The sequence below is a fragment of the Anomalospiza imberbis genome, chromosome 26, assembly GCF_031753505.1.
Source record: "Anomalospiza imberbis isolate Cuckoo-Finch-1a 21T00152 chromosome 26, ASM3175350v1, whole genome shotgun sequence".
Lineage (NCBI taxonomy): Eukaryota > Metazoa > Chordata > Aves > Passeriformes > Viduidae > Anomalospiza > Anomalospiza imberbis.
Genome location: NC_089706.1, coordinates 5952248 through 5979267, shown reverse-complemented (window position 1 = coordinate 5979267; position 27020 = coordinate 5952248). Strand labels below are relative to the sequence as shown.

General features: G+C 55.9%; 1 protein-coding gene across 3 annotated transcripts in view; it reads right to left on the bottom strand.

Annotated features, from left to right (window-relative positions):
- Positions 1-27020, bottom strand: part of NAV1 (neuron navigator 1) — a 75153-nt gene that overhangs the window by 24853 nt on the left and 23280 nt on the right. For all 3 annotated transcript variants that reach the window (XM_068173365.1, XM_068173363.1, XM_068173364.1), the window contains exons 5-6: positions 5886-5988; positions 1797-2162 (exon numbers count right to left, since the gene is read on the bottom strand). In XM_068173365.1, the coding sequence (XP_068029466.1) occupies positions 1797-2162; positions 5886-5988 (469 nt within the window). The remainder of the gene's footprint in view (positions 1-1796; positions 2163-5885; positions 5989-27020) is intronic.

Genomic DNA, 27020 nt, shown 5'->3' with positions numbered 1-27020 from the left:
GTGCTGCCCTGGCTCACTGCTGCACTCCTCCTTGGGGAGGGTACCCAGCACAGAGCACCCAGTCTGTCTCTGGCACGGCACAGAACTCCAGGCACATCAAGGAGTCCCCATGCTGGGGACTCTGCACAGGAACAGGGACTGTGGCACCTGCCCATGGCCCAGCTCACCCCAGCACCGACAGCCTCATCCACACCAGGAGATTGTTGTGCTGCCAAGGGTCTCGCAGAGGCTCAGCCATGCAGGGATCCATCCCCTAAGCTTGTACCTTCCTGAAGGAGAAGAAAATCCTACCCATAGCAGTGCAGGGCTGAGCTGTCCTGGGTCTCTGACCCTGCCCACACTCCCCCTGCTCAGTGACTGATGAATCCAAAGTCTTGCTCCGGTCACCCCTCCCGGCACTGCCTCTGAAGCCAAGGGCACCCCAAGGTTATCCACCTGCATGAGCAGCGCCAAGATGAGACAAGGAGGGAGCTGGGGAGCAGCGTACCCTTCATCCCCACAGCCAGCCCTGCTGCAGCCTCAGCCATCCAGGGCAGTCCGAATCTACCCCACTGCCAATCACACCTCGCAGTCCAGTGGCAGAACATGATGACATGGGACCCCTGGCTGCCAAGCAATAGATTAAGATCTACAGGAGGGTCCGTGTTGAACCAGCACAAGGCTCCCTCACTCACAAGCACAGGGCAGCCCCCAAGGTCACATGCCCTTGAGGAGGGGTCTGACACCCACGGTGGCACAGACACTGTCAGCACACAGCTGGAGCATGGCAGGGGAAGAAGCCAGCAGATAGCCAATGGTGTGTCCCCTGCAACTGCCACAAGCGCCTACAGGCCATATCTGGGGAGCACTGGCCCCAGGATGGGTGTGAAGCCACAGGCTGTGCTGTATCCTGTACCAAACTGATGTGACTACAGCCACCCTAGGAGGGCCAAAGAAGCACTGTCAGGAGGCCAAATACCTCATCGGGCTCTGGGACAGCTCAAAAGCTGTCCCAGAGTTATTTAGCTGTCCCAAGTTATTTATTTTCTGCTGTGCTGAAACAGGAAACCTCCAACATGTTCAAACCCTGGACCCTTGCCAGAGTCAGGGGCACCTCAACAGTGCAGCAGAAGCTGGACACATCTGGCAAGAAAACGTGATCCCTGGGAATGCTGGGTTGTGCCCATCTGGCAGGAGATGCCCCTGGCCCCATGGGTGGAGGAATGGAGGCTGATGGGGGTCCCAGAAGGAGGGACTCTGCTCAGCAGCACACCCTGCTCCATGTGGAGTCATCCATCAGCAGTGACACCTTGGTGCCCAGTTCTCACTGGGGTGCTGAGATCTAACCGGCCTGTCCCACCACGGACCACCAGGAGTCCCACAGGACATCCTGGGTCACAGGAAGCCACTCAGACTGACTGGTGTAAACTGAAGAGCACTTCTGAAAGCAGCAACATTCACCCCAGCAGGACTGTGGCTCAGGGCTTCTGCAGCTACAGACCATACACTTTTCTCAGCTCCCTGCTCCAGGATCAAGCTGGACACTTCCCACATGCTGGGAGAGCAGCTCATTCTGGCTCAGGAGCCCATCAGCCCCAAGAAGACCCAGCTGGCCAAGCACCACCAGCACTGTTAGCAGGGAAGCATCCCCTGGGATGTGGGGACATGATCCAATCCTAACCAGACTGGCTGTAACCTATGTACCACTCCATCCACCCGCACTGTGCCAGGTGTTCCTGCACCGCCAGCCAAACAGGAGCGGGTGAAACCTCCTGGAGAGCCCCAGTCCGGGCACGACTCCCCGCACGGGCACGTACCCCGTGGTGATGTCATCGTCCTCCGTCAGCGTCTTCCCCATCAGGTCACTGTCACTCATGTACCCCGACTTCAGCTCCACATCGTCGCTGTCCAGCGCCTCGACCAGCTCCAGGCGGGAGATGTGGCTCAGCTTGCTGGGGCTGCGCATGGGCATGGTGTGCGAGTAGTGCGCTCGCTCCCCGTGCGCGTACCAGCTCGGGGTGCCCTCGGAGCGGCAGGTGCCCCCAACCGATGGCGCGTCCCCGGCCTGCAGGCGAGGGCTGGACTGCCCGTAGCGCCAGGACAGAGGGGAGGAGCGGTTGGAGAGGCTGGAGACACTCCGTGGGTTGGCTTCATCACTGTCATAGCAGGTCATCTCGAGGGAGCTGTGAGGACAGGCAGTCAGGGAGTCAGGGCAGGGCACAGGGGGCAGTGGAGATCTGTGCCCTGCCTCAATCCCCTGGAACTGGGTCTGCAAGTGCTCAGATACCAAAACTGCCCATTTTGAGGCAGCCAGGCAAGGCCAGACGCTCCCAAGACTGTGGCTGCAGGGATGCTGTCTGTCCTGGTCCCCCTCCATGTCAGCTGGCAAGGGACAGTCCTCTCCTTCCCTGCCTGGTGCCAGCCCAGTGTCCCACAGTCCAGGACCTGCTGGGACATGCACACCACAGTGTTTAGTGATGCCCATGTCTCCCCAGGGACGGTGGAATAGGACATGGGGTGTGATGGGGGCTCTGTGTCCAGTCAATCTACAAAGGCAACACTCTACCACAGCCCTGTCCATCCACCTTGGAGCAGAGCCGGGGGTGCCACCAGGACTGGTGGCAAACACACCTGGGAGAGGGGTCAGCACTGTTCTGAGACTGGCTCCAGCCCCAAAATCCAGCTGTGCTAAACTCATCTAATAGAGCACCTTTAGCGGAAAGCCTGGACATGCTCCCCTGCGTCTGGGCTGCTTCTGCTCAGCCACTTCTCCCCCAGCACTTCAACATCTGCACCTCAAGATCACACCAGACCCAGGACAGAACAAGCTGGGGTGGTGGCACTGATCCCAGGGAATGTGACAGTGGGCCATGCCAGGGAGCGGAGGCTGTGAGTGAAAGGATGCCGAGGAACAGACCTGGGACCAGTCCCTGCAGCAGCACCTCACACTGAGCCCCTGTAGACTGAACCCCCAACATCTGGCAGGAAAGATGACCCCAAGAGAGGGCTGCCCAGCCCCAGGGGCTGCCCACAAGCACAGTGCTCTGCAGCCAGCCCAGAGTCTGCAAGTGCTTCAGAAATGGGGAGTTCCGCCACTCCCTGTGCCTCTCAGGGTGTATTTTGGGCAAACAGTGATTCTAAAACTAAATTTAGCCGCGAGAAACTATTACTTCTTGGAGCAGCTCCTTGGGAACCCACAGTCCTCAAACTGGCTCCAAACACTAGTATCAGTAAATTATTCCCCAGCTTGGATTAAACGTTCCTGCAGGAGCACCCAAAGCCAAACCCGGGCTGCAGCATTGAATCTAAAACAGGGAACTACTAAAAAAAAAACCTAGGAAGTTTGTTAAAGCGGAACTAAAAGGGGCAGCTAAAAGGGTTTTGTTTTTGTCGGCAGCACAAAGGCTGTTTGAGGATGTGCTCCCGGCAGCTCAGAGCAGATGCCAACCATGTCTCTGAACAGGAGGAACAGAAGCTTCACCGCAAATCCTGGGTTCAGTTCTGAGCCCCTCATGACAAGAAAGACATTGAGGAGCTGGAACGTGTCCAGAGAAGGGTGACAGAGCTGGGGAAGGGTCTGGGGCATCAGGAGCAGCTGAGGGAGCTGGGGGGGCTCAGCCTGGAGAAAAGGAGGCTCAGGAGGGACTTTCTGGCTCTCCACAACTGTCTGACAGGAGCAAGGAGCTGGGGAGGAGTCAGGCTCTGCTTCCAGGGAACAAGGGACAGGAGGAGAGGAAACGTGCCGGGGGAGTTGTGCCAGGGGAGGTTTAGGTTGGATATTGGAGAAAATTTATTTCCTGAAAGGGTGGTCAGACACTGGCACAGCTGCCCAGGGCAGCGGTGGAGTTGCCATCCTTGGAAGTGTTTAAAAAACGTGTGGATGTGGCTCTTGGGAACATGGTGTAGTGGTGAACACGGCAGTGCTGGAGAAATGGTTGGACCTGATGATCTTAGAGACTTTCTTCAAGTGTCCTCAAAGTGTCCAGTGAGTCTCCTCAGTGACTCTGTGATTTCATGATTCTCTAAGCCCCAAGGATGTTCATGCAGCCCTGCTGCCAGGAGTATGGTGACATCTTTCAGGAATAACATTGTGCCCTAACAAGGCAACAGCAAAGACTGAGCCCTCAGCCACTGGATGGAAGAACACAGTGAGGGTAACAAGAGAAATGTGAGGAATAGTTTGTGGAATGAATAAAGAGAGAGCCCAAAGCAGCTACAGGACACCAGCGATGCAGGCACATCCAGAGGACTTGCAGATGACATCTGTACTGGACAGACTTGTAGGAAGTGTTCCCAAGAGCAGAATGAGTGGGTACGTGTGTAATTACAGCGTACCAGGGAAGAGCTGACACAGCTTTGGGAAAGGAAAATCTGGCTCACAGCCGCAGAGGAGCTCCTGGAGGGATACAGGGAACTGCTGAGGCTGCCGTGGGCTACTGAAATAAAAAAAGCTTCCAAATAAATTCAGCTGTCATGGGATTAGAGGGAAGATCTTCACATGTTTAAGTCCCGCTGAAAGGGACTGAGTGCAGGGGTCCATCCCTGGGCTATCCACAGCCATTTTTCTCCATGGCAAGAATGCAGCTGAGGCATCCACCATGTGATGTACTCACAGCTCATCAAGGAAAGGAAGTGATAGTGAAGAGTCAAATCCCACCAGCAATGCTAATTTAATCACCCTTAATGTCCTCGTCCTATTTTCCTAAGACCTGAGCTGAGAAGGATTTCTGAAGGAGCTGAGCACTGGGGTGAGGAGGGGGGTGGAGTTTGACACTTTTTGCTTGATGAAAGCGGAATTAACACAACGCAGCCCTGGCTCGGCATGAGCAGTGCTGGGCTCTGACCCAGCTCCTGCACCGAGCAAAGGGATGGCAGAGCTGTAATGGATCATTTCAGGAAACGGCCAGCTCAGAAAATACTGTTGTGGCCCCATGCAAATCCCACTGCCACAGCTCTCTGCTGCTCCTGGCTCGGAAAACATCCAGGGAGCACAGCAAGGGCGAGCAAGGTCTAGAAATTTCAGATGATGAAGAGGGAGATCAAAGGGCTGCTTCATCCTGGACAAGGCTGGTTGAGGGGTGACACGGGAAGGTCTGTAATGGTGAATGGTGGGTGAAAGGTGGGAGGAGGCTGCTGCTTTTTGTCCCTTCCAAGACAAAAAACAGGATCGAGGGAGACCACGAGGTGGCAACACACTCCAGGAGAAGGATGTCCCCGCATCCCCACCTTCCCAACCGGCTGACACCCACACAACCTTGCAAATCCAGAGTAAAGCACAAACCATGCAAGATCTCAAGTGAATCACCCAGGGGGGCACAGGCAGTCCCAGGCGTGTGTCAGAGCTCCCTAAGCACAGACACTGTGCTCTAGTTGTCCACACAGTGCTCACCCTGTCCCCATCCCCACCATTCCCTCACTCCAGTCTGGGCAGGGCACCTCAGGGTACCCCCACCTCTGCTCCTGGGCTCTGGCTGAGAGTTCCTCCATCATCACCCTACACAGAGCAGAAAGACTAAGTCACAGATAGTGATGGAGCCTCTGGTGCCAACTAGGGTGGGTACAAGTGATATCTTCACCTCTGGTGGTCCGTTCAGGGTCACCTGACCACTGGGAACAGACCGTCACACCCGCTCTGCTCTGTCAGCTCCCCTCACTGCCACCACTCCCCAACCTTTGCTGTCCCACAGCACTTTTGGGGACAGCACTCTGCTGCAGCACCACACGACACCCCATGGATTTGAGGGCTTCTCTCCAAGCCTCCATGCACAGGGTCCCCAGGTCACAAAGGACTGCTGATTTCCTCCCACCCACATGGCCCTCACCAGGAGCAGAGCTGCTTCCCATCTGCCCCAGGAAGGACACTGCCTGTGGGGAACGGATGGGGGGGTCTGGTGCTGGGGCCTCACCTGTGAGACACCTGAGAGCCCCTTAGGCTGGACATGGTCTCCTCCAGGTTCTGACGTAGGTCCAGTACATTCTGCACTGTCCTCTTCCTCTGGGACTCGGGGTCTGTGGAGAGACAAGGTGAAGGCTTTAAAGGGAGGGATGGATGGATGGATGGATGGATGGATGGATGGATGGATGGATGGAGCAACCCCCTTCCTGTGGCCATGACCAACAGCCCTGGCTCTGCCCATCAGGGAGGGACAGGACAAGTCTGGCACCAGGCTGGAGCTGCACCACCCTGAAATGCCACTACCAAGCATGCAGCTGGGATGATTATTTCTAGTCCAGAAAGGATGAGCTGGCAGAGACCAAAAGGGGCCACAGGACCCACACAGGTGACAGGAGCAGCAGGCCTGGAAGAATGTCCCCAAACCTGCCCCTGCATCCCCCATGCCCCAGGGCTGCTCCTGCCTGGGAACATGGGTGCTGGAGCAGCATCACTTGGCGTGCAGCCAGTGGGACCGAGGGGAGGTTGGGCGTTGGAGGACACTGAGCCCCACTCATGAAGGAGTGGCTGCTTCTGTGCAGGGCTGGAGCAGCTGGTGGGACTGAGCCCCCAGAGGCACAGCCCAGAGCTGAGGATCCCCAAGCTCTGTCTGCCCTGGGACTTTGCCAGGTGTACACACCCATGGCATGGGTGTGTACACACACAGAGCCATGCACCCCACCAAAATGCACATGAGCACGTGCATCTACCCACATCACAACCACTTGTGTATATGTGCAGATGTATACAGGCATGTCCACATACACGTACGTACAGCTGCACACACAAACGTGTGCACACTGCCCAGAGACACCTGCACAGATGTGTAAGAACACAGACACCTGCACAGAGGAGGAGGTCACTCCTGGCATAGCCCCAGCAGTGCTGTGGGCACGGGGCAGTGGCTCCAGCCCCAAGTCCCTGTCTCATTCACGTGCACCCCGGGCACTAACAGCCGTGCCACTGTGGCTTTGATCCCTGATTTCAGGCCTTTCAGCTGCAGCCTGCCACGGATCTGCAGTGACGGCATGCATGAGGGACATGGGATGTGGCTCCTCCTAATGTAACGTGGCAACCAGTGCTTCAGGATTTGCAATGGCACCGGCACCATGTGAACTGCAGGGACATGAGGATGGGGGACGCTGCCAGTACCCACCCCAGCAGCTCCCCACAAAGGCACAGCCACATGCCAGTGCTCAAGCAGGGCTCCTTGTGTGTTCCTTGTTCCCATCACACTCTGGCCACACCTCAGGCAGCACTCATGGGTGCTGCCCCATCCCCAGGCTCCCCTTGCCCACCTGCCTGGGCAGGAGCACCTCAGACCAGTGAAGCATCCCTGATTTACACATGAGCCTGGAAGGGGGTGACAAGCAGGAACAACCCCGATGAGACGGGTTCAATCAAGCAAGTTAAAGTCAGTTGTAGATGAGGTAAAAGGGCTGGTGAGCCCACAGGGCACCCAATGTGACCAGCCACATCAGAGCATAAGGACACCCATCCCTGCATGTGTCCAATCACTCCAGTCCAGCTCCCAGAACCTCAGGACACAGGCTCAGCAGGACACAAGTCATTATTAACTCACTATTAAATCTCCACTGTGGAGATTGGAGGAGTTAATCAAAGGCACAGAAACTCCAAGTGCATGTTCCAATGGCACTGACCCACATCCCCAGCTTCATCCATTGCACCAGTGGAGGAGTTAATCAAAGGCACAGAAGCTCCAAGTTGTCCCCAGAGCCACAGGATGGGATGCACAGGCAGTACAGGAGAGGGATGGATCTGAGGCAGCTGCATACATAGAACCAGGGTGCAGGAGAGGCTTGAGAGGCCATCAGTGCTGAAAGGTGGTACCCACCTTGCTCTGCAGCCAGGGACAAGGGAACACCATGCCTGTCTGGTGGGGCAGGCAGAAAGGATCATGTTGGCACCTCAAAGCTGCAAGGTCCTTCCCTCAAGTTGCTTGCAAAGATGGATTTTCAGGCTTGAAACAGCAGGGCAGGAACCTGTGGCCAGGTCCCCAGCTGTCACACTGCAGTGTGGAGGGCAGTGGGAGATTTGGGCTCCTTGTACCTCAGGGAACAGCAATACAAAACCATCAGTGTCCCCAAGTGGGTCTCCATGCAGGAAAGGACTTAGCACCTTCAGCTCCTTCACCCTGGCCCCATTCAGTGGGTGCTGTCACCCAGACCCAGCTCCTGCAGCCAGAGAAGGTGGCACGCACACCCCAGCAGTGCCACATCCCCGCGTGCTGGAGCAGGACAGAGTGGGACGGGATGAAGAGTCATCGTTGTCCCCTGGCGCCAGCAGTGGCTCCCACCCTGCCAGCTCGGCAGCGCGCTCCTCCCGGGCATGGCTCCATCCCAAAAGCCCGTCTGCCTCCCCCAGGGCCACCCGCAGCCATTCCCCTGGGCACAGAGCCAGCGCCGGGCCTGGCGCTGCCTCCTCCCCGGGCGCCACTGCCAGCGGGGCTGCTCCAGCCATCCCAGTCCAAGGAGCAGTGGGGCGAGCCCGTGCTGTGTCCCCAGCTGCCCTGACGGAGGGGCCGGCACAGGGGCGCCACCCCCCCGCCCTGCTCTGTTGCTGGGGCACCGATGGCAATAAGCAGCATCCCAGGACTCTGGGACAGGAGTTCCAGGGCAATGGCACTGACCCACATCCCCAGCTTCATCCATTGCCCCATTTGTCACCCATGCCTGGATGACATCACCCCAGTTTTTGGGTGACAGTCCAGGTCACTCTGGACTCCAGGAAAAGCGGCAGCTCTCATCCTGGAAAGGGCCAAATTGGGACTGGAAGAGCTGCTCACCCACGTCTGGCATACATCCTGCTGCTAGCACTGAAGTGCCACCACCTGCCCACACCGTGCTGTCCTGGTGGTGACACAGGGACTCCCGCAGTCTGTTCCCCAGGGGCAGCAAGGGGCCATGGGCTGGCTCGGAGCTCACCGAGTCACTGCATGCCAGAGCTGAGTTGAAACCAGAGCCACTGGGAGAGGCTGAAGTGTGGGAACAGCAGGAGAGCGCTGGATTCCTCCTCACATTGATTTAGTAAGCTTGTGCAGCCAGATGTTCCCAGCTGCTGGAGCAGCAGAGAAGGCTCAGCCCATGCCGCGGTGGGGTCAGTCAGACACCCGGCCTAGGCCAGGCTCAGTTTCCCGGCAGCTATGGCTGGGATGTGTTCCACAGCACTCCCCACTTCACTGGAGCTGCAGACTCAGGGACTGATGTCTCCCTGCCCCAGCCCCAGGCTGGCCCGCAGCCCCTCAGCAGATTCCACTGCTCTCGCAGGCTCTGACCATCCTGCTGTTACAGAGGGGAGTGCTGGCTCTGGCCCTTTGCCCCCCGTTCTGACCATGCACAGGGCAGCCATGAGATGCAGCCACTGTCCCCAGGCCCTGCACTGGGAGGCCACCAGAGCCCATTGCCCAAATCATTTGTCCCTGTGCCAGGCTGGCTCTCACTTGCCTATACCCTCTGCTGTGCTTGAGCAACTCTCACTCAACTGAGAGCTCTCACTCAACACTCCTTTCTCAACTGAGCCCCTTCAGTGCTCTCTTCAACATCAGCAAATATGATACAGCTCCACTTGGCACTTGAGGAAACTGAGGCAGAAAGCCTCAGCCCATCCCTGACTACCCCCTCACCTGCAGCACTCCCTGGGCACGGCTTCCAGCGCTGACCACCACATCACACACACTCAGCAACCTGGCACTGCGGGCACCTGGCCCCGACCCACGCAGTGCCCATTGCCCCCATCTCCTGCCTGGCCAAGCTGGGGCAGCAGCAGGCACCATCACCACAAGAAGGAGCATCTGCAAGGTGGGATACAGGGCCAGAGGCAGCCAAGGAGGAAGAAGAGGGGAGGGAGAAGGAGAGAGCTGTGCTGGAACAGCTGGCTCAGGGCACAGCACTGTTTGCTGTGAGTCTGACTGCGACGGGCAGCACAGAACCATGGCTGGACAAGGCCAGGGAGCTCCAGGCTGTGCTCATGTCCAGCTGTCCCTGCCACCTCCCAGAGCAAGCGGCGGCAGTTCCTTTGTCCGCGTGTCGGGGTGCAGCCCCAGCCCCGCAGCCGGGCGCTGCCGACGTGGCCAAGTACGTCAAGGAATGAGGAAATAATCAACTCCAAATGGCTCTGACAGCTCATTTCAAAGAAGCATGTGGCCACCAGCTCCTGCTGGGGCGAGGCAGGGCTGCATCCGTGGGACACGTGTGCCCCATGTGCCTTAGCACAGAAACTCACGCGTGCGTGGGTGTGTGTGTGTGTGTGTGTGTGTTTGCATCATTCATGTGGGTGCCACATGGCAGCAAAAGCCTGCAGAAAGATGCATGTGTGCATGAGTATCACTTATCACTTATGCCTGTGACCTTGCACGTGTGTCCCGCGTCCATATGCAGGCAGGGGGACAGTAGGACATGATACCTGCACAAGGCTGCCAGGCTTGCATGGGTGCACTGTCTGCACTCAGCATGAGCATGGCACTCACACCTGTTTTCTTGCCCCCGTGACCCGACTGGTCTCATTTCAGAGGATCCAACTGGGAAAGAACTCTTGTTGGCCCAGTAAAGATTTCAACAGCAAGCAGGAATTCACTGAGAAAGGCTGCGTGGTGTTCCTGAGTCATTCCGGTGGGCCCCTATTATACAGTAGCTGTAACGAATTTCCCCAGGCTGGAAAACATTTCTAACTGCTTGCTCAATTCCTTCCAGTGCATTGAAAAATCCACTAATAAACTCTGCAATAAAACCCATTCTCATGGGGCTGTGAGCCTCCTCCAGCCCCGCTGCGCTCCCTGGCTCCACGAACCCTAGAGCAGACTCACACTGTTCCCTCCATCTGCCCCAGCCTCTGCTCCCAGTCCTGTTTATGAATGAATCCGCACAGGCAGCGTTTTGTTGGTATTTTTCTTGAAAATCTTCCACTCTGGCACTCGGAGACCACCTGAGGGGAAATCCAGCAGCCCGGTGTGAACCTCACTGAGCCCCGTGGGTTCCACACTCACACCCTGCAGCCTGTGACTCCATCAGCAACATCTGGATGTGCCACCAGCAGAGTCTTCCTGAATGGAGTAAATGGCTTTATCTTGCATTATTACATCCAGCTCTGATTCCCATTCCTGGATGGCTGGGCAGGGGGATGGTCGCAACCTGCAAGCCCCTGTTTGGGGCTTAACTGTCTTTTCCCCCCAACAGCTCCCAAACAGGCAGAATGAGCAGTGGAGATGGCTAACAGGGCTCTGTAGGGTGACTGCCAAGTCTGCAGTTTCGGCCTTGTTTTCCAGCTCAAGCCCCATCCCTGCAATTCTTACGTGCTCCCACCAAGGATGTACCAGTAACCCCAAATCACCCCTCTCTCTCTGGAGATGTTCCAGGGCACCCAAGCTGGGCAGAGAATGTCTTCCACACTTGCTCAGTGCCCTGGGAAAGCACCACACTCTTTCCTGCAAACCTGCTGCCCCACCCAGAAGGCAGCAGGTACATTAGCACTCCTGGTTTTATTACTTTGATTGGTGTGAGCAGAGACCTGGCTGCCAGCCCTGCATGCTCTGCAGCAGTGTCAGGAGAGAGTCCTGCTCCTCGACGGGCAGGGACAGGGCCACGCAGCACCCTGGTAATGGGGCACCAGGGTACCTGGACAGCTGACTGGTGCTCTGCTGACCCCAGGCAGATGGATGGGGAAAGCCTGGCCACCATTCCCTGAAAGACAGCAGCAGCTCCTCAGCTGGTGGAGCCGGAGGTGCTACTCCCCATGGACATGGAAGCACAAGCACAGCCTCCTGCCATTGGTGATGGGGATGTGCAGGGTAAGCTGCAGGTATCTGAGGTCCCCACCTGTGACTCCACCAAGGCAGGCTGGCCTCTGCACATGGCGCTGCCCTGCACATAGCCCTGCAAGGCTGTGGGACGAGGCTGGACACAGCCCAGCATGTTCTGCACTTGCCCTTGGCTGAGGGAAGAGAGGCCAGCAGCAGGTCTTGGGGGAGACAATGGGGTTACAACAGGCAGCACTGTGGGGCTAGCGTGTGTCCTGCAAAGCCCAAGTCCCCCAAGGAGCACCAGCCCCTGTGGAGCCAGAGCCAGAGAGGTGACAGGACTCCAGTTTGGCACAGCCACCCCACATCTCACATGTTGGTGGACCCTTCTTCAAAATGACAGGGCTCTGCAGGAGGCTCCAACAGTGGCTGCAGAGGAAGAAGGAAGCCAATTCCCTGCCTGCACTCACTGACTCTATCATTGCACCCCACCACTGCAGTCATCATCAGCACCATCATCAGCACCACCATCCCCATGACTGCCAACATCCCTACCACTGCAGTCATCATCAGCACCACCATCCCCATCAGCACCACCATCCCCATCAGCACACCATCCCCATCACTGCCAACATCCCCACCCCTGCAGTCATCATTACTGCCATCATCACCACACCATCCCCATCACTACCACCATGCCCACCACTGCCACCCAGTGCAGGCAGGGGCAGCTCCACGCTGTGGGAGGGGGCACCATCTCCCTGCTGGAAGGTGAGAGCAGACAATAAGCAGCTGTGCAGCAATGACAGGCTGGGACTTGAGCCGAATCAGCACTTTAGGGGTGATCATGGCTGCTAAGCCTTGCGAATCACTGCTCATAACAAGGGCAGGGCTGAGAGACCTGGAGCCTGGACCCCGTCTGGCTCCAGTGAGCCAAGCTTTTAAAAGGGATTCAGACTTTCTCAGGCTAGAGCAGCCATAAATCTACTTAATTGGGTCTCTCCCATACACAAGTTTCCAAGTGAATCCACTGGAGAGATCCAGACTGGGCCTCCAGCCCATTTGTAGGTTATTCTTTCAATGGATGCTGTGCTTGGCCCCAAACCACCCCACCTGCACATCCAAACCACAGTTCCTTTTCCAGATCCAGAGCCTCTAGCTGCTCCATGTCCAGGCATTCCACCTCTGTGCTACCCTCTGCTCCTCTGTGCTGATGAGCTGGGGGAGCCCAAAATTCCCTGTGTTGGGACAGACCCTGCTTCTGCACTCATCCCAGAGCCACACCTGCCTCCAAAGCTGCTCCTGAAAATATCAGAGGAGCTGGGAGCATCCCAACACCCCTGTCCCCAGCACCATGGGTCTACAAAATAATCCATGCAAACACTTGTGCAGCTTGGGAAGGAGGGGGATGGTAGGTTAACAGGCCAAATCCATGCTGCAAGGGACGCCCCAAGCCTCTGGCCACTGGCACACACAGCGACAGTCACACATGGTGACACTAACTCCCTGCTGACAGCCCCAAGGCCTGGGAACACAGAGACAGTGTCATCAGTGGTCACTGCACCTGGGGTCTGTGCTAAGCTGACAGAGGAGGGTCAGACTGGTCACGCAGCAATCCATGCCTCAGTTTGCCCTGGAGCCCGCCATTCTCCTCAGGGTTCTGCATCACCAAGGTGTGCTAGTGCCATCCTGGCCCCCAACAAGGCACAGCTGTGTCCAGCCTGGTTTCAGCACCCCAAACACCCCAAACACAACACCTTTCCCACAGCCACCAGCAGATGGTCAGGGCAATGCTGCAGACCCTGGGCAAAAAAAAGTGAAAAAGTGGGGAAGAAATGGAAAAAAGCCCTAATTCCCCAGAGTGAGGCAGAACAGCAGAGCCAAGCCCCGGCACAGAGGCCCCGGAGCAGCCGGCAGCAGCGGGTTCACACTCCCCACGCATCACCAGACGCAGGTTGGACATTGTGGAAATTCAAAATTCCAGATGGCTCTTTTTGGGTGGGTTTTTTTTTCTTTGCCTCATTTCCAAGGCAACAAGACTCCCTGTCATCTGCCAGTTGCCATAGAGATTTCACCTGATTCTGTTTCAGCGGAAGAGAAAGCCGGGCTCCTCGCTGCTGCCGAGGAGCCACGAGCCACGACCGCCTTCAAACTTACTGGGAACAGCGGAGATAAATGGGGCTTTATATGAGGAAGGCAATGGGCTGATTCAGAGGATCAAAGGAAGGAACTGCGGGTTTCTATAGCACAAATCATCCCTTCACTTAACTGCTTTGGTGCCCTCCAGATGTGCCTTGCATCTGGGGACGTCGCCAGCTCTCGCTCCAAGCTTTGCCTGGTGGAGGAGGGGGGATGTGGGTGCATGGGGAATCCTGCACCCACTGCTTACAGTGAATCAAGGACCAATCTGGGTTCCCTGCAGGGAAGGGAGGGCACACGGCCTGTGCAGGTCACGGCCACATCCTCACCCCATAATGACCCTCCCTCACCATGTACAGCCCTTCTCCAAAGGCCATGTGACCCAAAGAGCCAAGGCAAGGATGGGGAAATGCAGGAGCAGCTAGGGAGGAGGAGATGCCCATGAGCTGTGCTCAGCACAGCTTGGCTGTCACAGACATGGGGGTCAAGCACCACAGGCCCCCAGGGCAGCCACATGCAGGCAGACACAGGGTATCTTCCTCTTCAGCACCAATGCCATCCCAACAGCCCCATCACTGCTGGGGATCATCCATGGAGACAGTGTGGATGCGGCCACACCCCAAGCCCAGGTGCAGCATGTGATTCAGTCATTCTTCCCAGACTCACCCTCATCCCAGGCCCCTGTGACGGTAGCCCTTGGACTCTCAGTCAGATGCCCCAAATCAGTATACCTGATGTCCCCCTGCCTGGGGCTCCCTGTTATTGATGACAATGAATCCCTTGGGCATGGGAGAAGGTTCCAGGCATTGGCAGGGTGCACACGGGTGGCAGTCACCCCTGCATACAAGAGGCCAAGGTCTCCACACTCATCCCTGGGTGCCCATCCACTCAGACCTGGGTGCCCAGGTCTGGCTGAAAGGGCATTTATCAGTCCCCAGAGCCTCTCCCCTCCCCAGCCTGCATCCCTGCACCAGGGCAGGCGGAGAAGGGCCCGACTGGGCAGCTCTTGGCTCAAGTTGGCTCTGTTTTGTAGGAGAACAGTCATTAGCAGAGCCAAATTTCCCATTCCCAGCCAGAATACGGCCATGCTTGGGGAAGCTTTATATTCACAGAGACAAACAACTCACATTTGCTTTTTAACTGTTGGAATTGCACCCACTGGGACAGAGAAAACAGGGAGCCTTTTGTCCCCCTTGCCTTGTGACTGAGAGCTTTGTGCAGAGCAATGCGTTGCAAACATAATTCTCCCCGGCCTCAGCTGGGCTCTGGTAGACACTTGGTCTGTCTGTCCATCACCAGATCAGCCAGAGTCCTCATGAGTCTTCAGCAGGAATGCAAAATGTCTTCCCCAGCTTGCCTGGCAGTCTGTGGAGCTGCTCCACACTGAAACATCAGAGACACTCAAATGCACCCAAAACACAGCTGGTGATGGGGGCTCTTCATCTCCCAATTACCTGGGGTGGGCAACCAGAGTGGCAGGCGGATACAGGCGGCAGAGCTGCTCTCTGGGGTTACAGCTTGGCTGGACGCAAGGAAGAGCAGCTCCGAGCATGGAAAATCCCAGCATGGCACAGGCACGAAGAGCAGCTCATCGTGAGCCTCCAGAGAAGGTGCCCCAGTCACTCCCCAGAGAGGGCGTCTCTGGAAACCTCCAGCCCACTGCCGAGCTCCTAAATATCGGAGCTGGCACTCACTAAGCTGTGAGCACCAGCAGTCCTCAGAGCTCTCACTCCGGAGAAGGACAAGGGACAGCTCTCCTAGAGTGGGACATGTCCTCGAGGCAGTGGCTGAACCCCCATCTCGGCCCAGCAGCACCACCCAGGGATGAGCATCCTTCACTCCAGAAGAGGGAGATCCTGGAACAGCTGCTCCCCTCCAAACACTCAGCTTCAGGAAGGGGCTCAGCACTGCAAGCACACCCTGGGCTCTCTGCAGTGCCTGGGGGATGAGCACCACGAGGGTCCAGCTGACAGCAGGGCCAGACCCCAGGGTAGGTCATCAGCCCTTGCACAAGAGGGTCCCTCAATAGCCCACCGAGAGAAGAGACTGGGCAGGAGGCAGAGCTCGTCGGGGGGCAAACCCAGCTTAACGAGTTCCAGGCTCGTTAGTAGATCTATTGTTACCACATCCCGCGGGAGGAGGGAGATAACACAGGCTATTTTTGCTTCCATCTGGGGAATCGTTTTCCTCCAACATGTACTGCCACGATGCTAATTTTTAAGGCTGATGATTAATTGATGTCAGGCTCATTATGGGGCCAACGGATCCCTCTTCCCTGGGAGCGCCAAGGACAGAGGGAGACGTGTTTTGACAGATGTCGTTGGAGCTGCGTGTGAGTGACGTCCTAACAACGGAGGAGAATAGGAGCCATTACCATGGAAAGCCCTGGAAATGGGAAGGGAAGTGCCTGCACGCGACCCCAGCACCCCTCCTTGAACAGCCCCTAATCAGCCCTTCACGCTCTGCCCCGTGGTTACCAGGGCTTTGCTCCGGAGATAAACGGTCTTTGTGCACACCCAGGGAGAATTGAATCTCCTGCCTGCGGCGAGGAGGGCTTGGCCTTTCTTCTCCCCCTCCCCAGCCTTGCAGGAGGGCCAGGTGCCAAATTCACTCTGGCACCAGAAGCAGCAGCCTGCAGGGAGCCGGAAACAAGTCTGCTACACATATGATCACCAGGATCCCGCAAGGCTGGGCTCTCCCTGCACCTGTGGTCCCCGGGCAGCGGGGTGGGTGAGCACTGCTGGGGTGCCTAGGGCTGCTGGTCGTACCAGGCACTGGGCAAGGTTCACCCTGAAAATCGCGGCAGCATCTGCAAGAGCAGCCCAGGCAAGGCTGCAGACCAACACGCGTATCACAGATTTTGGGGTGCCTTCAGTCTGCAGCATCAGCTGCCCAGGTGATGTTCACCCCAAAGCAAACCCCCCATACCCTCCCAAAGATGGAGCTGTGCATGGTGAGTGGCAGAAGGATTGCTTGAAGAGGGTGCCATAGCTCTTACAGCAACACAATGACCTCCTGCATTCCCCAGGTCTCCCATGCCCCCTGCCCACAAGCGGGCATCCTGCTAACTCAGTGGAGAGCATGGGGTGATCCTGATCAGTGCAGATGATCTCCCCTGCCCGCTGTGCCAGCTCCCCGGGCCACCCTCACTGCAGTCAGGGGGTACAGAGCATCATGCCCTGCTACAGCCCTCAGCTTGCTCCCCTCCCCACCAACATTGCCATTACCTCTGCTGGCCTTGTTACCTGCTCCTCCAGACTTCCCTAGGAAAGGTACCTAACCCACTGGAGCCAGGAGCAGCACCGGCCCCACGTCTCTCCCCATCCCGGGGCTCCACACCCAGCACCCAGGACTCCTGTTGCCCCACAACAGTGCCTGACATCCCTGTGCCAGGGACATGCTGGGGGTGTGCTGGGGAGCTCAGCAGCAGCAGTCTCCCGCATCCATACTCGGCCAAATCCGACACCAGCTCCAAAGGCTGCGCTGCCAATCTGCCAGCAGTGTTATTACAAACTTGTGTTAATTGCTGCACGGTGCCTCGAGCATCCTTAACAGGGGGAGGGATGCAGATAAACTGTCTATTCTTAGCACTGATGGTTCCCCACTCCTGGTGCCGGCCCACACCATCCTCCAACTGCTTCCAGACCCGCTCCCTCTCTCAAAGTGCACTCGGAGAGTCCCCACCACCACGGAAACGTTTTCTTGAGCAGTAGTTGCACTTTGCCCACTAAAAGTTATTTGCAGAGAAGGAAGGTCCCATCTCCTTCAGGAAATCTATTTGTGCCACAGGAGGGAAGGGCATGCTTGGGACCAGAAAGCTTTGTGGGAGCCACCACTTGGTCCTTACCCAGGTGCCGCAAGGGCTAGGGGCTGGCAGGGAGGAAGTGTGCTTTACCTCCACCACCCGCGTTACAGTGAGTGAAGGGATGCTGACACATTCTACTATCCTATGCAAAGAGCTGCTGTTCCACCTACAACTCCAAATTTTACTGGGGCCCTGGCAGTACCTGGGATGGACAGGGTGGAAAATGCTCCCAAACAGGCACCAGTGCCAATCAGAGGGATTTCAGTGGAGCCTCTGGACTTTCCACTGTGCAGCTCCTGTGGCTGCCCTCACCATGCACCTGCCAACACCAAGGGCTGAGTGACATGTGATGACAGCATCCATGAGTCTCCAGGCACAATGGGAGAGCAGCCACTCACCTCTGGACCCCACACACTGACAAGCCCCATCCCCTGCAGGCTGCAGGATCCCTTTAAGCATGCCGAGACCACCAAGTTACAGCTCCAACTTGGACAGTTGGGATCCCTAGCCAAGCTCGAGACAATGCCATTCCCTGAGCTGTCAAAGCGCCAGCACACACCGTCCCGCAGGCAGACCCTCCTGGGAATGCCACACTTCAAGGATGGCACAGAGGGGTCCCTAGCAGCACTGCAGCTGGGATTTATCTCCTCTAAGAATATCTCAGCTCCATGCAACGGCTGCCTGCACAGCACAAGCCCTCTTCGCCGTGGGAAGCAGCTCTGCAATGTGCTTTGAGCTCTTCTCCCCGCATTTGCTCCAGGGGCCTGTCCAAGCACTGACGATGCGCAGCCCAGAGCCACAACTGCTGCAAGAGAAGCTGAGCCAACTCTACAGCTTGGGGGGAAAGCATCAGCCAAAAGTCACTCAAACAAGGAAGCAATTTGTCTTGTTCTGGCTACGCTCCCTTGAAAAAGCAGCGCGGAGCAGGGAAATCAGGATCACGTGCGGCGCGCTGACCGAGCACCCACCGCAGCAGCAATGGGGAGCGTTCACACCAGGAGCCTGACAGATAGAACAGAATAGGGGAAAAAGGATGGAAAAAGAAATGCCATGTGACCCCTTGCTCGATCCAATGCAGACACCACATCCAACAGTTCAGAATATGAAATACGCACAATGAGCTCCAGTGAGTAATTAATCCCTTCAGGAACACTGTAAGTGATTGCAGACAGCTTACCAAGAAAAAAAAATTGGAAAGTCATTGAAAAAATTACCACAAAGTGTTTCTTTTTCTTTTCCAGCCTGAAATACAATGAGATCTGCAAGGAGCCCTCTCTGCTCTGCACAGTGTGACAGCAGTGGATTTCCAACAACCAGCTGGTTTTCCCAACAACACTCAATCTACCTGCCAAGGTGACAGTTGTGAGAAAGCAGCCCGGCCTGACGGAGGCAGCAAGAGTGGCTGCTCCCAACGCTGGGCCCTGGACTTGGCATCGGTGGGACATGGTGGAGGGACGTTTCTGGAGGGACAAGGCATGGCACAAAAAGGTGTCCATGATGTCTCACAACTTCATCGGCGATCCAAACTCTCTGGATGACTTTCTCAGGTCAGAGCTTGGCTTATGGAGCAGGTCAAGCCCTCCTGGTGATGGGATTTGGGCTCCCTGGTGATGCTTAGCTTGGTGAGCCAGCCTCCCCTTCTACCTCCACCTCTCCTCTCCATCCTTGTGCCCCCTCTTGCCTTCTTCCACTTTCTCCAGCACTAACCAATCAATTCTCCAGCTGGAAGGCTCCAATTTGGACCAAATTCTGACCCATTGCCCCCAAAGTCCCGCATCTGCTCACTGCCCTGCACCACCAGGCAAGGAACCACATCTGTCCACATTCTGCCCTGTGTAAAGTGACCGTGTGCAGGTGATCAACCCTGCAATCCCCTGTGAACAGGTGGACAAGCATCCAGAGGCATCTGCAGGGGAGTCTATCTCGCCCACTCCTCCAGCCTCAGTCCCCCACCTCCAGGGAGCACTGACCCCCAGCACAGCCGGGGGAATTACAGAGCACAGCAGCTGCTTTTTACTTCCATAATTCCATGGTATTTTTCAACCAACTACTACTACTTCTACTTGTAAAACTGGAGTTTATTAAAAAGAGCATTAGGAAAGGTATTTTCTCCTGTCAATAAAGTGACTTAAAATTAGTTGGAACTTTCAAATTAAAAACACACCTAAACTTTCACTTCCACTTGCAATCACTCTGATTTGGAAAACAGAGGTTTTTTTCCTCATGTCCTCTCCTGGGTTTTCTCCCCTCTCTCCTGTTCTCTCCTCACCATGTTTTTGTTTAAAAATTCATCAGGCCAGGGGAAAATGCCTGGGCAGGAAAAGGGGGTAGGAAAAAAAAAACAGAAGAAACTGTAGCTTTTGCAAACCTATCTCAGCACAGGGGAGAAGAAGAGCTTCCAGACACACCTCTCTGCTCTTGGAAAGCAAGAGGTACTCGGAAGGACAAGGGAATATTGTATATTAACCAACCTCCCGCATGCTCTGGCAGCCGATGCGGCCTCGCTGACCCTCCTCAGAGTTCTGTGATCCTCCATGGCCTAACAGCTCCTCTAGCATGGCAACCAGGGGAAAAAAGGCATGGATGAGGCAGGAAAACAACCCTAGGTGTCGGTGTGGGATGCAGCCTGCTCCAGCGCTGACCATAAACCCCAACTGCTGCTCCCAGCTCACGACAGGGCTCTTACTCCACAAAGACAAGTGCCAGCTCATGTCTGGCCATGGCACGGCTCTGAGCTGGACACTGGCTGATGTGAGGCACATCCCACAGGCGATGCTGATTTGGGGAAGGACTAAAATGATGTTTGCACAGCAGCAAGGTCGCTCCCGTACCCAGTGGTGCAGGGACACAGAATCACCACAGAACAGTTCGGGTTGGGAGGGACCTTAAAGTCCATCTTGACCTAACACTTTCCACCAGACCAGGTTGCACCAAGGCCCATCTATCCTGGCCCTGAACACTTCCAGGGATGGCACAGCCACAGCTTCTCTGGGCAACCTGTGCCAGGGCCTGACCACACTTACAGTAATGAATTTCTTCCTAATATCCCTTCTTGTATCCCTGAGCATCCCTGCAGTCTCAGGGATCACTCTCATCCTAGGCAGATCCCTCTCTGCTGTTCCAGAGCTTCCCTCTCTTACAACATGATTTTTGAGGACAGCTGCTGCATTCTCCACACAGGATGTGTGTAGCATCGGCTTACGAGTGAGCACACTCTGCCAGCAGATGAAAAGCTATATGGAAATGGAGATCATTACCATGATCTCTGTGGAAACATCCCATCAGAGCAAGTTTTTTGTCCTCCTCCTTCTCTCTCCCCATGTGCACAAATTCTGGCACCCCATGCACCACTTGGCATTGCCTCAGCACTGTGGGTCCAAAATGCAGGCGTCTGATTTCTAAAGCCATTGTCTGGGATGTGCTATTGAGCTGCAAAACATGGAAGGTTTGGGATGGAAAACAGGCATCTCCTGAAACACAAAAAGAAGCTGGCAACCCAGATTTTATTTGACTTTGAAGTTATAGAGAATGTCAACCAAACACAATTTGCTTTATTCCCACAAAGGGAATGAGAATCTCAGCCACAAAATAAACCCGCACCTCTGCCCCCAGAAGGCAGCAATGGACAAATGGGGAGCAGAGCGAAGAGAGCGCGGCTTCGCCCTACTGGTCACTGCTGCAGCACAGAGCAGCTGGGCTTGGAAACACATTACCATGCTCCACCTGGGAATGAGGCAGGAAAAGCTGCTTTGTAAATTTACTTTTGATTTGCAGCTCAGGCTTTGTGTCCCATTACATTTAGCCAGTGCTCATTTCTCAGTTCCAGGCAGGGAGGTTTGCAGGAACCCCCAGAGTTTCACCCATTTTAATTTTAGCACAGCGACTGTTTGCACCAGTTACCTGCTGTTCATTTTGGAAAGTGAACAGGGTGGGAAGTGCCCAGTGGTGCAAACAGCAGCTGAGCTGAGATCAAATCCTGCCTCCAGGTTACTGTACTTTCCCCACCATAACATCTGAGGTGTGACTTCTCACTGCAGAGTGTGCTTTCAGAGGAGCAGCTTTAAAAGCCCAGCCTCCAGGCCCTACTCCGCAGAGTCCTTAAAGCATCTCACAGGCTTCAAGATGAGATTCCCTCACTCATCCCCCATGTTGCTTTATGAGTGGGTCCATTCCCCTCCCCTCGCAGGAATCAGCCACATGTTCTCCATCTGGGAGCAGATGCCCATGAGCCAATAAGCTCAACTTGGAAAACTTCACTGAAAATATCACCAAATTTCTGAGTGCTCTACAGACCGCGGCCAGATGATGGATATTAGTGCTTTAGCAGTCCCGGGACGCTGTTTGGCACAGCACAGCAAAAGCACAGCTAAAAGGGCTCAGGGAAATGGAAATGAGATGGCTGGAGGTGCTGCTGCTGGAGTGTCTGCCCTCCTCCAGATGATTCAGCCTGTAAGGAGGGAGGATCTCGGTCTGCTGGTGAATCAGCCCCCAAATGGCTGCTGTACTCAGCCTGGAGCATTGCAGGACACCAGCTTTGGCCTTCTGGCAATCCCTGGCACTGCTGGGGCACAGGGCAGAGCCCTGGGGAGAAAGGTGAGGGACCACATAGGGCAAGGCCCCTCACTGCCCCATCCCAGCTATGCCCATGGCACTGCTGGCACAGAGCTGAGGAGCAAGAGGCCTGGGGTAGGTCCTGGGCACTTCCCCTCCCCACAGGGTCAGGATACAGGCAGCTTTTGATGCATTCAACCACAGACAGTGGGAGACAGGAGGTCCAGACAGTGATAAATCCAGCCTCACACCACCCTGGGTGAGACATCAAAATGGAATTTACCAAAGGACCTTAAACTGATGAGCTGTGAGCTCCAGGCTACCTAAAGCCTGAGGCAGAGAAGACTCAGGCCTGCTGGGAGTCAGGCAAATGCTGGTACTTCCCCTTGGCCAGCAATCACACTGTTCCCCAGGCCACGACAGATTTTAACCCCAGATTTTAACGAGTCTATGTACACGTTACTTGGGAGAGAAACCACCACTACCAGGAGCCAACAGGGGCCAAGTGGCACCTCTGCCCCCAGGTCCTCTCTTCATTGCCCACCCTGACGTGCAATGCACGGCCTGTCCAGGGTGACTCCAATTCCCTGGAAGGGTTTTGTTACATTTTTTAATGAATCTGGGGTCAGAGAGGCAGAAGCACAGGGCAGCCACCTTTCACCATGCCCAGTGGATGGGGGAGCCCCAGAGAAAAGCCCCTGGGCTGTCCCCATTGACTCCCCACAGCTGTTTCCCTCCAGCAGCCCTGCCCTGATCCAGCAGGACAGAAAGCGCCATGCCAAGCACCAACGGAGCCAGACTCAATTTACTCCCACCCTTTAGTCTGCAGAAACTCCAGCCCTGCACAGTTTGGCTGCGGTGCAAGTCCAGCTCCTCAGGATTCAGCACATGCTCCTCTGGGCTCACAGCAGCAGAAGTTTGCAGGACATCATCTGTCTGTCCTCCCTGCTGAGACGGGAGGAAGCTGAACTTCATTATTTCCCCTGCTTCTGCACTGCCTGTTGGGAGTTTGGAGCCACCTCCTTGTCACTGCCTTGGTACAGTGAAGTTCTGGAGGCTAAATGCAAGGTGGCTCTGAAAGGTCACAGCTGGATGGCCAGGAGTCCTGCACCCATGGCAGCCTCAGCACGCTTGGCTCCACATTGGTCCTGCCCTGGCAGAGCTGGACAGTCCCAGGTTCCAGCCAGAATCTGTCAAATGCCTTTCCTCCTGCTTTTAAAGATGAGGGGAACTTTGTTGTTTCCCTTCCCACAAAACAGTGCTCCCACCTCGGAGCCTGCCAAAACAACCCTGCCTTATCTGATTTCACCACTGCCAGGTTAGCCCATGACTCTGTACCCACCCTGACAATGCTGCCTCAGGCCTCTGAACCACCAAAGCTGGGAGAAACCTCGGGATGTGGGAGCAAGCATCCACGAGGCTAACAACGTGTCCCCTGCGGCACCACACCGGGAAACAGCCGGGGAGGGACGTGCTGGCCCCATCGAACGCCACAGCTCACCTCGGGGAGCTCCAGCATCACAGCCATCAATGTGAATTAGCTGCTATCTGTTCTTCCACTTGTTTGCATCAGCTTGGAAATTTTACACCAGGCCAGAGATAAAGTGAACTGGAAATACCCCGGCAGCGCCTAACACTTGCAGCCCGAGGGGTTCATTCAGCTGATGAGTTTCACCATCACAGGTTCCAGCCCGGAGAGCAGGTTCCTGCGCTCCCCATGCACATCCCTCCCTGCCAGTGCCTGCATCTCACATGCTGGGCTATGAAAGGGCTGCTCTCTGTGAGTGGGTTTTACAGAGCCCAAACTGCTCCCCACCACGCTCCCTGCAAAAGCTGATGATGTCCTGACAAGGACTGTGCCACAAAGCCCTGCTATTATTAACCAGCTGAATCTCCAGGCCAGAAAAAACAGCGGGGTAAACCCCTTTTAGTGTCAAACCAGGCTGGCACAGGACCAAGACAGGCCCCAAGCTGACATGTGGGAAGCTGAGACGATGACGCTGCGCATGGGCGAGGGACGTGTGATTTTGAGAAGTGTCTCCTCAGTGAGTTATTCTCAGTGCACAGCAATGCTGGAAGCTCACACGTTATAAATAGCCAGCAACAGAGTTGTACCTGCACCGCAGCTCCAAACGTGCTTCAAGCCAGCTCGTGGAACTGGGAGAGCCAGGCTGGGGCAGAGCCAGTGCCAGGGATGCTTGAGGCCCATGACAAAGCAGAGGTGTAAGCTTCAGGCAGTCTGGGCACCCAACAGAACCAGTAAGGGCTAGATTGGGCCACAACTGAGTGCTCTTGAAAAAGCTTATCTGGTTGCAGGGTCTCACTGCCAGCTTTGTCACTCTTGATGACACAACTCTGCATAAGATGAACAGAGGTGGGACATGCAGCTCCCCCAGACATGCAGGCTGGCAGCCAGAAATAAAGGTGCTTCTACATTTCTCCAATGCTACAGGCATGGTACTGCCAATCTGCCATGCTGCAGTTAGGGGGAACAGTTTTATATTGAATGGAGACTAGAGATGGACTAGAGATTAGGAAGAAATTCTTCCCTGTGAGGGTGGTGAGGCCTGTCACAGAGAAGCTGTGGCTGCCCCATCCCTGGAAATGTTCAAGGTCACATTTGATGGGACTTAGAGCAACCTGGGCTAGTGGAAGGTGTCCTGGCCCATGGCAGGGACTGGAGCAAGATGATCTCTAACGGTTTAAACCCAAACCATTCTGTGGTTCTACAAATTCCCCTCCAGCTCACACAGGACAGGCTGCAGCACCCACAGCACAACTCTGTCAGTTTTTCTGGGTTACGTGAAAACAACCAGAACTTCCAGCAGCTTCAACAAGGATCTCATCCCATCCTTCCAGCTCACCAAGCAAGAGAGGGTGTAATCCCACAGCTGAAGCCAGCCGACCGGCCGGTGAGCCAACAAGCTGGCACAGAGCCCGGCCCTCCCGCTGCGTCACCTGTGGCTGCGAGTCAGGCTCGCAACCTGCCCAGGGAACCGCGGCTTCGTGAGCGCAGCTCAAACCCTCAATTTCAGTTCCCCATTGAAAAGCACCTCCTGGGTCCCTCCTAGCCAGCTCACCATCCCCTCCCTAGCCACTGGGCAAGACCCAGCCTGAGGGGAAGGCAGAGCAGCCCTACCTTTACATCTTCAGACACTCATTTCTGGATTTGCCATAAAATCTTTCTGTAAGTTCACAGGGATGCTTGAGGCCAGACCCTCACAGGTACAGAGGAGGATTGCAAAGTGCCCACCTCTGGATGAGCAGGACGGCTAAGTAGAGACACAACAAGGCTGACACAACACCAGAGCAATGTGGAGTGATTAAGAGTCACTGATACCCATGCCAGGTGGAAATTCCTGTGCTCCCAACACGCTGGCATGCTCATATGTTCACAGAGGTGGAGGCACATGTCCAGCTGGAGGACACACCTGCATTTCACTGGGCAGCATGGGAACACGTGTGTGCCCAAGGTCTGCTCAGGTCCCCCTCCACGGAGCTCACATGCCATGCTGTGCCAGGGCCACAAGGCTCTGGAGCCACCTCCCCGATCCATGGCTGCTCCCAGGAGCAAGGCAAATGTCCTGCCCAAATGTGCTGAGCTTCTGCTCAGCTTCCCTATGTGGATTCCAGCAGGTCCTTCAGTGGGAGATGAATCTCAGTCCTCCTCCTGAAGTAATAAAAAATACATTATGCCCTCAATTGAACAAGACAAATACCAGCACAAGGAATGAGAGAAATGCTGGCATGAAACAAAATGTGGAAGAACTGGATTAGAGGAAGGACCAGCAAATCGGTGGGCACTGGGCACCACTCCTCAGTGTCACACCCACCCTGACACAAGCACATCTCCATTTGCACAGCTTCTAATCTCAGCTCTGCAATGCAGCATCCCCTGACTTCCCAGCTTCACGGCTGCAGCATCCCTGCCTTCCCAGCTCCCCTCCTGCTCAGCTCCCTGCTCCGAGCTGCAATGCAGCAGCGTGGGCAAGCCTTGCTCTCCCTTTTGCCCCTCCACCCCACCACGAGGCAACACTGAGCCTCCCAGCTGAGCTGTGAGCCTCACACATCCTCTACCCTCCCAAGCTCACTGCTTTCCAGACAGAGAACTGGAAACCCCTTCCCTGGCTCCCCTGGGAGAGCTGCTTCGTGTGCCTGGAGGAGGACGTGACTTTGCAGGGTGGGGGATATGGCAGAACGGCACCATTAGCTGATCCCCTGTGTCCCCACAGCTCTGCATGAGACACAGCCAAGGTACAAAGCCTGGAGAGGACAAGGACTCAAACACCACAGAGGGATGGAGCCATCCCCACTCCATCCAGGGAGTTGATCCAGGCTCAGCAGCTTCACCATTGCCACCAGTACCGGGAACACTGCACACACACAGCCCAGGACACCACTGTCACCAGTACCAGGAACACCACACATATGGCCCTGGACACTGCTGTCACCGGTAGCAGGAACACCACACACACAGAGCTCACTGCACAGCTGTCACTGAAACAGCCCAGGACACCACTGTCACTGGTACCAGGAACACCACACACAGAGCCCAGGACACTGCAGTCACCAGTACTAGAAACACCACACATGCACATTACCCCAGGACACCGACTGTGCGTGCAGGGCACCAAAAGCCACAAGCACAGTGCCACAAAAGACACTCTGGACCAGACAAGTGACTGATTCAGAGGATGTGCCAGTGGGTCCACCTGACAGCACAGAGCCAGGCAATCTTGATCCCAAGACTGCAGCCCTACAGCAAACGGCCCAGTCACGCCTGCAGCTGAGCCAGGGAAGCCAAGAGGCACATGCTGGCCACGGCAAACGGGCTGGCACTGGCATCACTCACAGGTTACGCA